The sequence below is a fragment of the Larimichthys crocea genome, chromosome XI (genome assembly GCF_000972845.2).
Source record: "Larimichthys crocea isolate SSNF chromosome XI, L_crocea_2.0, whole genome shotgun sequence".
Lineage (NCBI taxonomy): Eukaryota > Metazoa > Chordata > Actinopteri > Sciaenidae > Larimichthys > Larimichthys crocea.
In genome coordinates this window covers 102,470-115,618 of record NC_040021.1, presented here as the reverse complement: position 1 = coordinate 115,618, position 13,149 = coordinate 102,470, and the positions used below count along the sequence as shown (strand labels likewise).

General features: G+C 43.8%; 1 protein-coding gene across 1 annotated transcript in view; it reads left to right on the top strand.

Moving 5' to 3' along the window:
- The window catches only part of LOC104931840 (protein kinase C epsilon type-like), an 83,872-nt gene that overhangs the window by 48,777 nt on the left and 21,946 nt on the right, over window positions 1–13,149 (top strand). The window contains exons 5-10 of the mRNA XM_027284218.1: window positions 72–160; window positions 1,010–1,142; window positions 1,231–1,373; window positions 1,460–1,556; window positions 1,642–1,949; window positions 2,155–2,328. Of these exons, the coding sequence (XP_027140019.1) occupies window positions 72–160; window positions 1,010–1,142; window positions 1,231–1,373; window positions 1,460–1,556; window positions 1,642–1,949; window positions 2,155–2,328 (944 nt within the window). The remainder of the gene's footprint in view (window positions 1–71; window positions 161–1,009; window positions 1,143–1,230; window positions 1,374–1,459; window positions 1,557–1,641; window positions 1,950–2,154; window positions 2,329–13,149) is intronic.

Sequence of the window (13,149 nt, the reverse complement as noted above, 5' to 3'; positions counted from 1 at the left end):
CTTTAAACACATACAAATGCCCTGGAAGTGTGTTTCTTATGCCCGTGTGTGTGTGTGTGTTCTTCCTGCAGTGTGTACCTGTGTGGTCCATAAGCGCTGCCATGAGCTCATCATCACCAAGTGTGCAGGGATGAAGAAGCAGGAGGACACAGTCGGGGAGGTACTGATCCACAGCTGCAGGAAATGACAACATCTCTACTTCCTCTTATCATTTCTCACGTCCTAGTGCTACCTGATGATTTCAGATCTGAAGCTTTTACTTAAAGGGCCGGTGTTGAAATAATATTCATCACCTGAGATCGTTATACTTTGTGAGACGTTGAGTTTCAGCCCAGAACCGAGCTGCAACCTGCCTGTAAAATGACTGCAGTTCCTCTTGTCGTCCACTTGAGGCTGGCTCCAGAAGTGAGTCAGTCTCCATAAGTCCCCATGTTCAAATGTCCAACTTCACAGCAGTAATAAACATGTTTACAGCCTGGTACAAAAAACAGTTTTGGTCTCTGTAGCTAATTTCCCCGTTCATGACAACTGTACTGAGGGTGAATTTATATACAACTCACCTGTTCACATTATATTAAGGCTTAAAGTTATGCAGGATTAAGAGGGTGGACGCTTTGATTGACAGGTGGGTGTCGCTACAGGTGGCTGGCTTAAGCAACCAGGCGTCATTCAGCTCCACTTACGATCCACAGTTTGTGAATAGAACAGCTTTTGATTGGGCTTTTTTTACGTGGCCACTGTAGTTTCTCTGTAGCGCTACAAATAGAGGATGAGGTGGTTGCACTAAATTCTACACACTGCTCCTTTAAGCGGACTTTGAGGAAGCGTCTGGGTGGTTCAGGGGTTGTGTCATTTCCTGTCATTTCTCACCTATCAATAACGCACCAGAACATTAAACAGCAGCTTCAACAGTTGTGGTTAGAAGGAACAACATCCAGATTCCCACGTCTTTCCAGCCGGAGCAGACCTCCTGCAGGTTTGTCTCACTGTCTTTTCGTGCCTCTTACAGACGGTCGGTTCTCAGAGGTTCAGCGTGAACGTGCCGCACAAGTTCAGCATCCACAACTTCAAAGTTCTCACCTTCTGCGACCACTGTGGCTCTCTGCTGTGGGGTCTGCTGCGACAGGGACTCCAGTGTAAAGGTACGCACACATTAAAAGTCTGTTTATCGTAGCTTGAGTTGTAGAGATGAGCTGGACTCAATCTGAACTCTGTGTGTGTGTTTCTCAGTGTGTAAAGTGAATGTACACAGGCGGTGTGAGAGTAACGTAGCTCCAAACTGTGGCGTGGACGCCAGAGGAATCGCCAAAGTCCTCTCCGACCTCGGAGTCACACCGGACAAGATCTTCAACAGCGCCCAGAGACGGAAAAAGGTGAGTCACGAAGTCAGTCAAGAAGTTTCTGTTCTGCATGAACTGACGGTGCTGATTGTAGCTGTTGGTGTTCTGTCTTTAAACAGCTTCCTCAGGGTCAGGACCCTCAGCAGTCGTTATCAGGGACACCGAAGGCAGAAGACGACCACTCGAAGTCCGCCCCCACCTCACCATGTGACCAGGGTAGGAGAAGCTCTGACCGTCACACGTGAAACCAAAGCAGGTGAACAAACACAGCGGGACTCACCTGGTTCTGATTTCTGTCCAGATGCGAAGGAGCTGGAGAACATCCGCAAGGTTCTGTCGTTCGACCACCGCGGAGAGGAGCACAAAACGCACCCGCACCCACTCTCCTCCGCCGCATCTGTTGCTACGGTAACGGGGGACACTCATGGAGGTGGAGGAGGAGGAGGAGGAGGAGGAGGAGGAGGAGGTGAGGCAGGCAGCGTCCAAGTGCAGGGTGAAGGAAACCGGGAGAACGGAGAGGTCAAAGGTCACGTGGCTCCTGAAGTCAAGAGGATGAACCTGCACGACTTTGTGTTCATCAAAGTTTTGGGGAAAGGAAGTTTCGGGAAGGTGAGCGCACGACTTTTGACATTTGTTTGTGTTTTTATTTTTGTGCATCTGAAAAAAAATGATGTACGGCAACAAGGAAGGGTCAGAAGACAGAAACAAATGGGTCAGTTAGAGAGAGGGAAGAGGAAAGCTTTGTGGAAAACTTTCTCTGGCGTCGTGTTTGTGGTTTCAACTGTGCCCTGACTGTCGCGGGTCGTGTGACCAGGTGATGCTGGCGGAGCTGAAGGGCAGCGACGAGGTCTACGCGGTCAAAGTGCTGAAGAAAGACGTGATCCTGCAGGACGACGACGTGGACTGCACCCTGACCGAGAAACGGATCCTGGCGCTGGCCAGAAAGCACCCGTACCTGACACAGCTCTTCTGCTGCTTCCAGACTAAAGTAGGGACACACACACACACACACACACACACATGCAGACATACTGTACACCTCTAGGGGGCAGCACTGGAGCATTTTTGAAGCCGTTGTTGTGCCGACAGGATGTTAAAAAAACATCCAGAGGGGAATGAAACGTTGGAATACTTTTAAAACTTCTGTGTATCTGAATTCTTTAGAAAGTACATGAAGACACTGACTTTTATTTCAACTTCAATTTTAATTTAAAACGTGTGTTTTGAACACGAGGACACGTGACAGGTCACACAGACTTGTGTTAAATTTAGTCACTTTTCCCAGATATTTGCTTCTTTCTCGTGAAATACGTGACACTGTGACCTCCTCAGACCTCTGAAAATCCTTCAGGTTAAGCAATATGAGAGAGAACTAAGGCCATGAGCTGAAGACCTGTAGACGTTTCTTCATTTCAGTGGGTCCACGAAGCCAAAAGTCTGCGAACGACAGGTCTAAAAAACTGGTGCATTAAGTCTGAAGTCTCAACAATTTACCACAAAACATACATTCAGACTGTGAAGGAACTGGAAGACGTCAGTTAAATATGCCCCTAGCCGTGGCGTGTTAAGGGTTAAACACCTACTGTATATTTATAAACACTTGAATCTTGTGGTGGCGAGATGCTTCAGGCGCTCGATGACGTTCAGAATCCACACGAACCCGATGACCTGTCTCCAAACGTCTGAATTTTACAAGGACGTCTTGTCCAAATGACTCTGAGCCACAAACCTCTTACACTTACATACATCATTGATTCATCAAAAACATAAAATCTGAAGTATTTAATGAATTACAAAGTGATAAATCTGTGAAAAAAACTTGGATTCAAATATGTCAGCAACAAGAGAGAAGAACTTTGAACGTGACTTTATTCGACGTTCACCTTCCTGCTGTGGAAATGTATGAAAATGTGCATTTTTAATGAAATGATGCCTCGTTTTCAAATTGAAAATGAATATTTTATAAAATCTTTAATACCGGATATGATTATCTTAATGTCAGTGTTCTCCTGGGGAAGTTTCATGGTGAACTATAATAAGAGAAGTACTCTGTGTTCAGGGACAGACTGTCCTCAGCTCAGCATCCCCTTTCTTCACCCGTTGAGAAAACATCTTACAGTGAAGGCATTAGTATCTGCCATCAGAGCTCTGTTTCCCGCTCTCATCGTCTCCACTTCTTCTCGGCTAATTTGTCCGTCCATACGGTAAGTGGACGATGACAGACAGTCGCACAAAGGGCGCCCGTGGGTGGGACGCCGCTAGCGGCAGCGTCTCCTCCAGGATATGTATGTTTTGTCTATCGTACGTTGCATAAGCGTTCCCGTCTGGAAACATATAGAGGCTGCGTGTATATGAACATGAACATGTTTTGTGTGACACCCAGGTGTGTGTGTGTGTGTGTGTGTGCGTGGCACATGTTGTGTTGATGTAAAGTCCTTTCGCTGCAACTTGAGCCCGGCGGTGCTGAGAAGGCTGCACAGGTGTTCTTTACTTTAACTTTATTCAGAGTTGCGTAAGCCTTTGAGACGTCTTTGAAGTTTTGCACCTGGGAGAGAAAAATGTGCAGGCGTTCATCAGACTGAGCTGTTTGTTACAGTGACATTTATTACACCATACATCACCTCAAGGTTCTTTATGTGATATTCATTGGTACTAAAAGTCCCAGTGCATCTCTGACTAGAACAACAAGAACTACGGCCGAACAGACAAAGTGTCTTTGTTTTATCTTTATGTTGAAATAAACCCAGAGTTCACTGAGTTAGATGGAAATGAAAACGGGCTTTGTCCACTGAACAGGTTCAGATCGTTATTTAAAGTGCCTGACAACGTTAAAGAAAGATCCCTGCAGAGACAGACAGACCTTCTCCATATAGCAGCTCTGTAACTGATCCACCTTTCATCATATGGCAGTCGGACTTTACACAGGAAAACATGCACATATTTCACATCACGCAGAAGAAACATTCCAACACGAATTCAATAATAACATGTCAAATATTTTTGCTGACTTGTTTTCTTTATTTGTCCGGACGAACATCGCTGCAGCCGAGTTTCCACCGACATATGTGTTTATTTTTTAGTTATCAGGTTAGAAAAGTTTGATGGAAACTCTTTCCTGAGGTGTTTCTCTAAAAAGACTGAAAGCTCTTCACTTTCAAACATTTAGGTCACATGACTGATCAGCTGTCTCCTCATCTGGTGTAACCATCTTTGATCTTCTACTGCCGCTCTTTTAATTACGTCATCCTCTTCTATAGAATTGGTGAACGACCTTCCTAATTCATGCATAATGTTTGGTGGCTGACACATCAGTGACCTCTCTGTCGCTGTTTTCCTGTCCTGATACATTTGGATGGAAACATAGATGTTGCATTTCTAAAACAGCGGCCACCGTTTCCTCCTTTTTTCAAGAAGAGTAAGTCTAAAAGTCCAGAGATCGATGTTTTGCTCTCGTTTCCTGCGTCGGGTCAGCAGGTCTCGAACATGTCGGGCAGGGAGGAGCTGAGCTGTGTGTGCTGTTTATTTTCTCTGCATGTTCTGGAGAGCTGCAGTCTAATGACGGCGTCTGCTGCTCCATTTATTTATTCCTGTTATTTCCCTCCGAAGCAAACACAAACAGGAGGAGAGAGATGGAACAACAGACAGTGACACAGTGTTCTCAGATGACATCTGTATTCTGCCTCTTTCTCACACACACACACGAACACACACACACACACACACACATGAACACAGACACACACACACACACACACACTCTGGCAGTCAGGTGTGATTGGGAGTGTGTTCTTGGACGAAACAAAGGTTTTTTTTTCTCATGCCTGTTATGTAACTGCTTCCTTATCCTCCTCATCAGGAACATGATGTGTATTCCATATGCTGTGTGTGACCCCTCCCCTCCCTCCACATCTCGCCGTCCTTCCCCACCCTCGCCACCCCGACTTAACACTGGACACGCTTGATGTGTTTACAATAAACATCCCCCATGTATATGCTATGTGAACATACACACACACACACTGAGCTTCACAGCGGTGTCACACTCGACCTCTTGTGTAACGCTGGTCCCACCCGGCCTGTCGCCGGGCTGATCCGCATCAACTCGGTGTCCTGATGAATTAGCTCATTTGAGCGTGACTGAAGTCAGCTGCTGCAGGAGGTGCAAGATGGGGATGTTGGATCCGAACCTTGGAGGAGGGGGCTCCGTCTATGTGACGTATATTTACACAACAAATAGTTCCAACTGAGTCGTTTGATTGGACAAGAGTCATTACACGAGTGTTGATTAGCACAACACATAACCATTGATCAAACCAATAACTAACACTCAGACAACTTATCATACTTAACCGTCACCTAACGTTTCTGTAGTGCTGACAGAACATTAAATAATAAACATATTAGCAGCTCCCTGTGCTGTCCAGGGAGAATCTGAGCGTTACTTTAGTGTTATAGGAATGTTATTTTAGTGTTAGGCGAGGGAACCGTTCACACATGAAGCTGCTCAGTGGATCAGACACATGTCGAATTAAACAGACTGTACACACTGTTAATTCACCGTCCGTCATGTGTGTGTGTGTGTGTGTGACGGCGTTAAGGGAGTCTTTTCAGCCGTTACCAAAGTAACCACCGGCTTCCTGCTTCCTGTGTTGAAGTGTTGACGTGTTGCATGGCAACAGTCCGGTGGAAAGACCCTGTTTGCGTTGGCGGTGCTAAATAAATGATTTAATAGAGAAACGTGATATTTTTGATTTCTGGAGATTTCAGGTTGGACACCAGTGGACCAGTAATAATATATATAATTTGTGATTTGCTTGCTCGGTGATGACGGCCAAAGATTATGCACAAAGTTAGAAGCCATCCATTCCTCAATCGCTGTTGAGCGCTCCATGAAACAGCCCAGAGGAATGAATCAGCTCCTCAAACAGCAGATATTCAGCTCATGACCCTGTTTAACCAGGGACAGTGAACACACCATCCATCCTCACACAAATCATTCAAATAAGTCATTAATTATGCATCATTTTGATAGTTATGTCTTCAGGTGTCTGAAGCTGAATGGCTGAAACCATAAAATGTTTTGTTGTGAATGGAAAGTGAAGAAATCTGACATCAGTAACGAGTGAATGAATGAGTTTGGAAGGGTTTAACTGTTTAAAGAGATTTTTTATTTTATGTTTGGAGTCTGAGGTTATCGTGGCAACGTTGATTCAGTGTTAAAGTTCCATCAGTTGAATATTTAAGGCTAGATAACATTGAATCAATGTTGAGTCAATGTTGCTATCTGGGGATTTGTTATTTCAATGTTGGTTCAATGATTAAACAGAGATTGATTCTGTCTTGATCTAGTTTACATCATTTAAATAACTTGTATTGTTCCAGGGTGCAAACCTGATGAAAAATTAATGTTATATTTCAGTGTTGGTCTGCTATCTGGGATGTCAAACAGCAATGTTAGGCTTGTCTCAGTTGTTGATAGAACATAAGCATCCAGGAACTGAGTGAGAATAATCAGATAAACTAAGAAGGGGGAGGCTTTGTTAAACAGTTTACTGATCATCAGGGAACTGCTGATTCATTTTCTGTTAATTGATTAATAGTTTGTAAATTCAATCAGATACACGCTAATTTAAACACTGACTCAAAACTGACTGTTAATTCACCGTCTGTCGGTGTCAACAGACTTTTATTCACTGGGTGCATACGTGATACAAAGCAAAATAAACTAAAGGATGGTGACAGGACTTTGTTCATTAATCAGTCGTTATACGTTTGTTGTTGTGACGGACTTTAATAATCAGATAGATTAAAGTTTTTCTCTTTTTGCTCCGCGTGGCTCCGTCACTTTCTTCACTCTCTTCTCTGTGCACGGCGCACAGCTCTGACTTCACCGCGAGGACCCTTCACCCATTCACTGTACCTGCAGCACAGCTCTGTGTGCTCGGACATGCTGTCCCTGCAGCCGCTGCACAAACTGAACATGCACAAACATACACACCTAATATAATGAACGTAAAGGTGGTGATATCACATCATCAGAGTGTTACTGACACACACATTCATATATTTGTAATCTAGTGGAATGATAACAGAATCTATTTGTTTTCCCTCTTTTTAATATGAATTGTTTATTTTTTATTTAACATGAATAGTGTCCCTTGTTTTTAACTCATTTAAATGTAGCTTTATGTTGGTGTGGTGACATCATTATACTTAAACGGTCTGTTTTGTGTGACCTATGTCCTACCTACACCCTCCCTCCCTCCTTGTTCCTCCCCCTCCCTCCCTCGCGTCCTTCTTAATCGACTGTGGGATCGCAGCCGTTCCCCTATCAGCCTAATTACCGCCGAGAAATGTAAATAACATTATACAACAGTAGCGCTGGGCCTCACTCGCACAGAGGCAGAGCGGGGAAGTCGAGGCAGGGAAGAAGTGAACGAGGAAATAGAGAGAGAGAGGATTAAAAAAACACAAAGCTGGTTTCAGGCTGCAGATCGTCAATATCTGTGATTAGAAACAGGCTGCTGGTCTTTGAACAGAGTGAAGGGATGATGATAAAAGGCGATGAGGAGAGAGAGAGAGAGAGAGAGGGAGGAGGTTTGGTGAGAGGTGAGTTAAGTAAGAACAGGACGCGGCTGAAGCCTGAGTGTTTTTTAATGAGCTGTAATTGTTCAACATCAAAGGGCAGCGCAGCAGCCAGAAACAGAGCAGGTACATTAATGTTCTCTAATGCTGAGGACAGAGAGTGTCTGATGGACGGACGGACGGACGGATGGACGCAGGCGGTGACGCTCAGGGTCAGTGCGGTCACACAGACTGAAAGCAGAACTGGATGAAGCTCGTTCCAGACCGACAGTAACGCTGTGACGCTTTGTTACAATGCAGAAATAGTTTTTATTGTCAACTAAGGATGCATGATATGTATCAGGGCCAAAAATTAGTATTTTATATTATGATAATGAAACTATAGCCCATACTTTATGATTATTATGAAGTTATTTTCCAACTCTCAGCTGTTTAAAGCAACATTGTGTAACTGTTTTAGCATTAAATAACATTATGCTGCCGTATTTCTGCACTGTGTGACTTTGGGCTCAGAGTACGATCACCCTCGAGAAGTACGTAATGCTTTAAGTCAAACTGTTAACGTCGCTGAGTTGTGTAAGCTTGAACTCGTTGAACTCGGACACACCCGTCTTTACAGTAAGAGTAAAAGTGAAAGTGAGTTATGTAATGGTATAAAATAAAAGTGTCATTAAATCGTGCTTAAAGCGGCAGTGTAACATTTCGACAATTAATTAAATAATGTCTGTTAGCTCGTACATTCGTACGTCTGTTCTCACACTTTGTAACTTTGGGCTCCGGGTCGGGAGAAGTACGTAACGCTTTACGGCACCCTCTACGGCATCATATTTTATGGAGGAAATGTTTTCTGGTTTTCCCTCTGATGTCCTCCGGCTGCTCCGCCTCAACTCTCTGTGATTTACAGAGTTTCCTGACGGACAGTGAAGTAAACTGTAGCTGCCGTTAGCTCAGTTTGTTAGCCGGGCTGCTGGGACTGTGAGCTCAGAGCACCGGGGGGAGTTCTGTTTCATGTCGTGTCTCATTTATCACATAAATCTTTCATTCCACGTTACGTAAGGGGAGTTTTTGTCTCTCTGTGCGCTGCCAACTCTTTGTTTCCAAAGATCATTTTCAAAAGTTCCCTTTTAAAATAAACGAGCTCTACTTACGAGCTGGAGATGATCCACAAAACACGCGTCAAGTTCGATCCAGAGGAATTCATGATGGATTGAAGGGGAACAAAACAAATTATTCTGAAATCCTTTTCCCTCACGCCGATGCCAGAATGACTTGCTGGTGTTTGATTTACTCTGCTGTAGCTTTGTCGGGCAAATATTCATTTTAACCCCGGATGATCTCGCTCAGTGACACGTACTTCACTTGTCAGCATTTTGACCTGAGGCCAGGTGTTCGGGTTAAGCTGTGTTCTCCCCGCTCCTCGACTCTTTGATGGTAACTCTGGCAGGTTACCAGCTTGCAGTCATTAAGAAGAGAGACAGTTTGACACTTGAACACATTAGCAAGTCCAAAATACAACTGAAGTCTCTGATGCGAGTCAACATTTAGGATTTCATCTTCACAAGTTGTCCGATTCACTGGATTGTCACATCTTGGCTGCCGTACCTTTTACCTCTCTCCCTTGTCTGATGATTGCATGTCTTTGCCTGTGATCTTGTAGCTATCACAACAGACAAAGACAATCTTCTTGTTGACATTACAATATCCAAATCCGGTCTCAGCTTTAGAGTTGTGATGTTAAAACAAGATGTTTCTTGTTGAGACAAAGCCGGAGAGATCAGCTCTCCCGGTGAAAAATTAAGTGACATGAAACCCTGAAAACTCCCAACGAGCTGCTGAGAATCTTCATTGTGCGTTTTGTATTTTATACTTTGGGTGTGAGCTGCAGTAATGGCCATCATTTGTGTATGTTCATGTACTTGTACTACCCTCAAAATGGAAGTACCTTTTGAAAGAAAGAACATCTTGCTCATTGTCCTGCTTGCTTCTGGTTTTAGGGTTCAGATCATATTTAAAGGGTTAGAGAAAGATCGTGACCACCCGACCATTAACCCCATTAACCTTCACTGTAACAGGTTGTTTTTTTTTTTCACTTTCATCTTTGCTGCCGAGGCCCAGAAGGGAGAGTGGACGTGACCACAAAAAGGTCACATGTCAGGAAAACAAACGGTAAACAGAACTGAGGTGTGAAGGGTCGAACTCGTTGAACTTGAAGTTGGATGTGTCAAACTGGAATCTCAGTAAGAGCAACACGTGTAAAGGTTTGAAAACATGCAAGTGAATTGTGCCTAAAGCAACTGTGTGCACCATAAAAGAACAGATTTACGTAACGCTTCACGACACTAAGTCACACAGCAGCAACTATTTCACTGATTCTGGTGAAACTGGATCATATTTTATGGAGGAAATGTTTTCTGGTTTTCCCTCTGATGTCCTCCGGGCTGCTCCGCCTCAACTCTCTGTGATTTACAGAGTTTATGACGGACAGTGAAGTAAACTGCTGACAGCTGTAGCTGCTGTTAGCTCAGTTTGTTAGCCGGGCTGTGAGCTCAGAGCCCCAGGGCGGAGTGTTAGTGTTTGTACCACAGGAGGTTTGGACCACGGAGAAGAAATGGAGGAGGTTTTCAGGCTTGGGGGTGTGTGGGGAATGCTAACAGGGAGAGGAGCCAATGTTGTGCCAGAACAGGAGCCGGACTCAGCAGCCTTTATGGACATAATGGCAGAGGCAAAGAGAGGGAAGAGGACGTTGACAGAGGAAGCTAAGAAGGAGAGAGTGAGCGAGCAAGAAGCCGCCGGACAAGAGTAAATGTGGGACTGACTTTTAGTGGTTGGTGAAATAAAAGGCTGAACGACAGACGCTCTCCTCCACCTTTCTTTTTCATTTTATTCATCTCCTCCACCGTCCGTCCAAACCTCCACCTGTCGCGCTGAAAGCTGTTTTGTCAGGAAACAGCGTTTCTCCGTTGCTAAGAGACGTAGAAACCTCGGACATACCCTCTACCTCCTCTGTGCTACGCAAACACGATCATGGCTTTATAAGGGCCCGACTTTTCCTGGAAGTCTGTTTCTCATGAAACTAATCAAGACAAACGACTCACTTACTCAGGTATTCTTCTTTTCTTTTCAATGAATCCTGTTCATTTGTTTTTTTGTTGTTTTTTTTTACGGGAATGAGACGTAAGGAGATATTCTGTGGGAGAACCAGCAGCCCACAGCACGCATTTTACTCCTGTCAAACATCGTGAAGGAAGACAGTGAGGGCGAAAAGCAGCATGCAAGAACAATGAACACACACACACACACACACACACACACACACACACACACACACACACACACACACACACACACACACACAGTGTAGGCACACACAGGTTGTCCAGCCAAATATCTGTCAGTCCCGAGCAGTGGAGAGTTGTTCTTTTTAAAACTACAGTCATTAGTGGATGTACGTATGTTTGCTGTTCTTGGGATGCAGTGCACACACACACACACACACACACACACACACACACACACACACACACACTAACCCTCACCCCCTGATGATGTTTACTTACCTAAACCTAACCACTGTACAGATTACAGATCAGCAAACACCCGTAGAATGTATACTTTAAGTATAAATGTTATTTCCATGCCTGTCCATCTGTGTTCTTGTTCACACACATGGCCTGATCTCAGATCTGTTCAAACCACTGAGCCAATCACAGCTTTGTAGCTGGGATGGAGAAAAATACGCAACGTCCACGGTACATGGCTGAAAAATAGAGGCAGAATATTTAGCACAGCAGAGAATAACCAACGCGTTCTTATGCAGTGAAAACATGAAGTTAAGTTACCTGCATCCATCAAAGTTATTAATAATATTTAATATACGGTGAAATATGTTTATCCTCTGTTGTTTTTATCTGAGTGTGAAACTTTATGACTATTTCATGGATATTTAATATTTTATTCAATGCAGAACAAGAACAGAATATAACGACTGATAAACTGAACACTTCCAGTCGGTGAACACGATAACTGCAGGAGGTTTTTGTCCAACGATCAACTTTTGAGATTATTTCCTGTGAATATTTCATCAGAAATGAGTTTTCTTGATATTTTTAGGGCCGTTTGATACAATTCTGCATTTATTTTATTTTAAACAACATACACACTTAACGTGCTTCTTTTTTTGTTGTTGACAGATTCAGTGTTTTCTTTGCATTGTTTAGCAGAGAGTGAAGGCTCTGTGAATAAATCCTGTATTCAGGTCTTCAAATATCCTGTGAGATCTTTTTCAACGTTTATATCTTCAATAATAAAAACTTTAAAAAATAAGCATCAGCATTAGGAAGTGTGACTTTTTCCCAGCATTAAGGACCTGAGTGTAAACCCACTTATGGTAAATGAGAACTGCTGACGTCTGTTCGTCGTCCCTTCAATCCATCATGAATTCCTCTGGGTCGTAAGTAGAGCTCATTTTAGTTGAAATAAAATAAATAAAAGTGAAACTGAACTCAACACTCCTCCAGTGCTCTGAGCTCGGCTAACAAACTGAGCTAACGGCAGCTACAGTTTACTTCACTGTCCGTCATAAACTCTGTAAATCACAGAGAGTTGAGGCGGAGCAGCCGGAGGACATCAGAGGGAAAACCAGAAAACATTTCCTCCATAAAATATGATCCAGTTTCACCAGAATCAGTGAAATAGTTGCTGCTGTGTGACTTAGTGCACTGACTCTCGACATAGATGGAAGCTCAGAAGGTCCAAACTTCTCTAATAAACAGGACTGAGTCCCTGTTCTTTTATTTTGGAAGTGTTTCATATTTTTTTAAACGACAGGCTTCGTATCTGTCGGACAGTGAGCGGCTGCTCAGCTTGATTTAACTGCAGGAGGTTTTTTTTGTTGTTTTTTTTAGGACAAACATTCTTGATCTGGGTCCAGGGCCACACACACAATACACTCCGTCCACCAATTACAATCATTTCCTGCTGCCATAATCAGTGAAAGGAAAAAAAAAATCCCGTCCTCCTCCTCTTAAAGGCAAAGTCCACCAAGGACACCAATGACATAAAAGGATGATTCACACATCTTGAACGTTTGTTGTCGTCAGTGTGTGTGACGAGGCTTCCACCGAGATCAGACAGCGTGAACAGTGCGAGTCAAACTCCGGCTCCAGGTTCTGCTGAATGAAATCGCTGAGTGCATCTTTACTGGGACGGCTCTGTGTGGTAATGA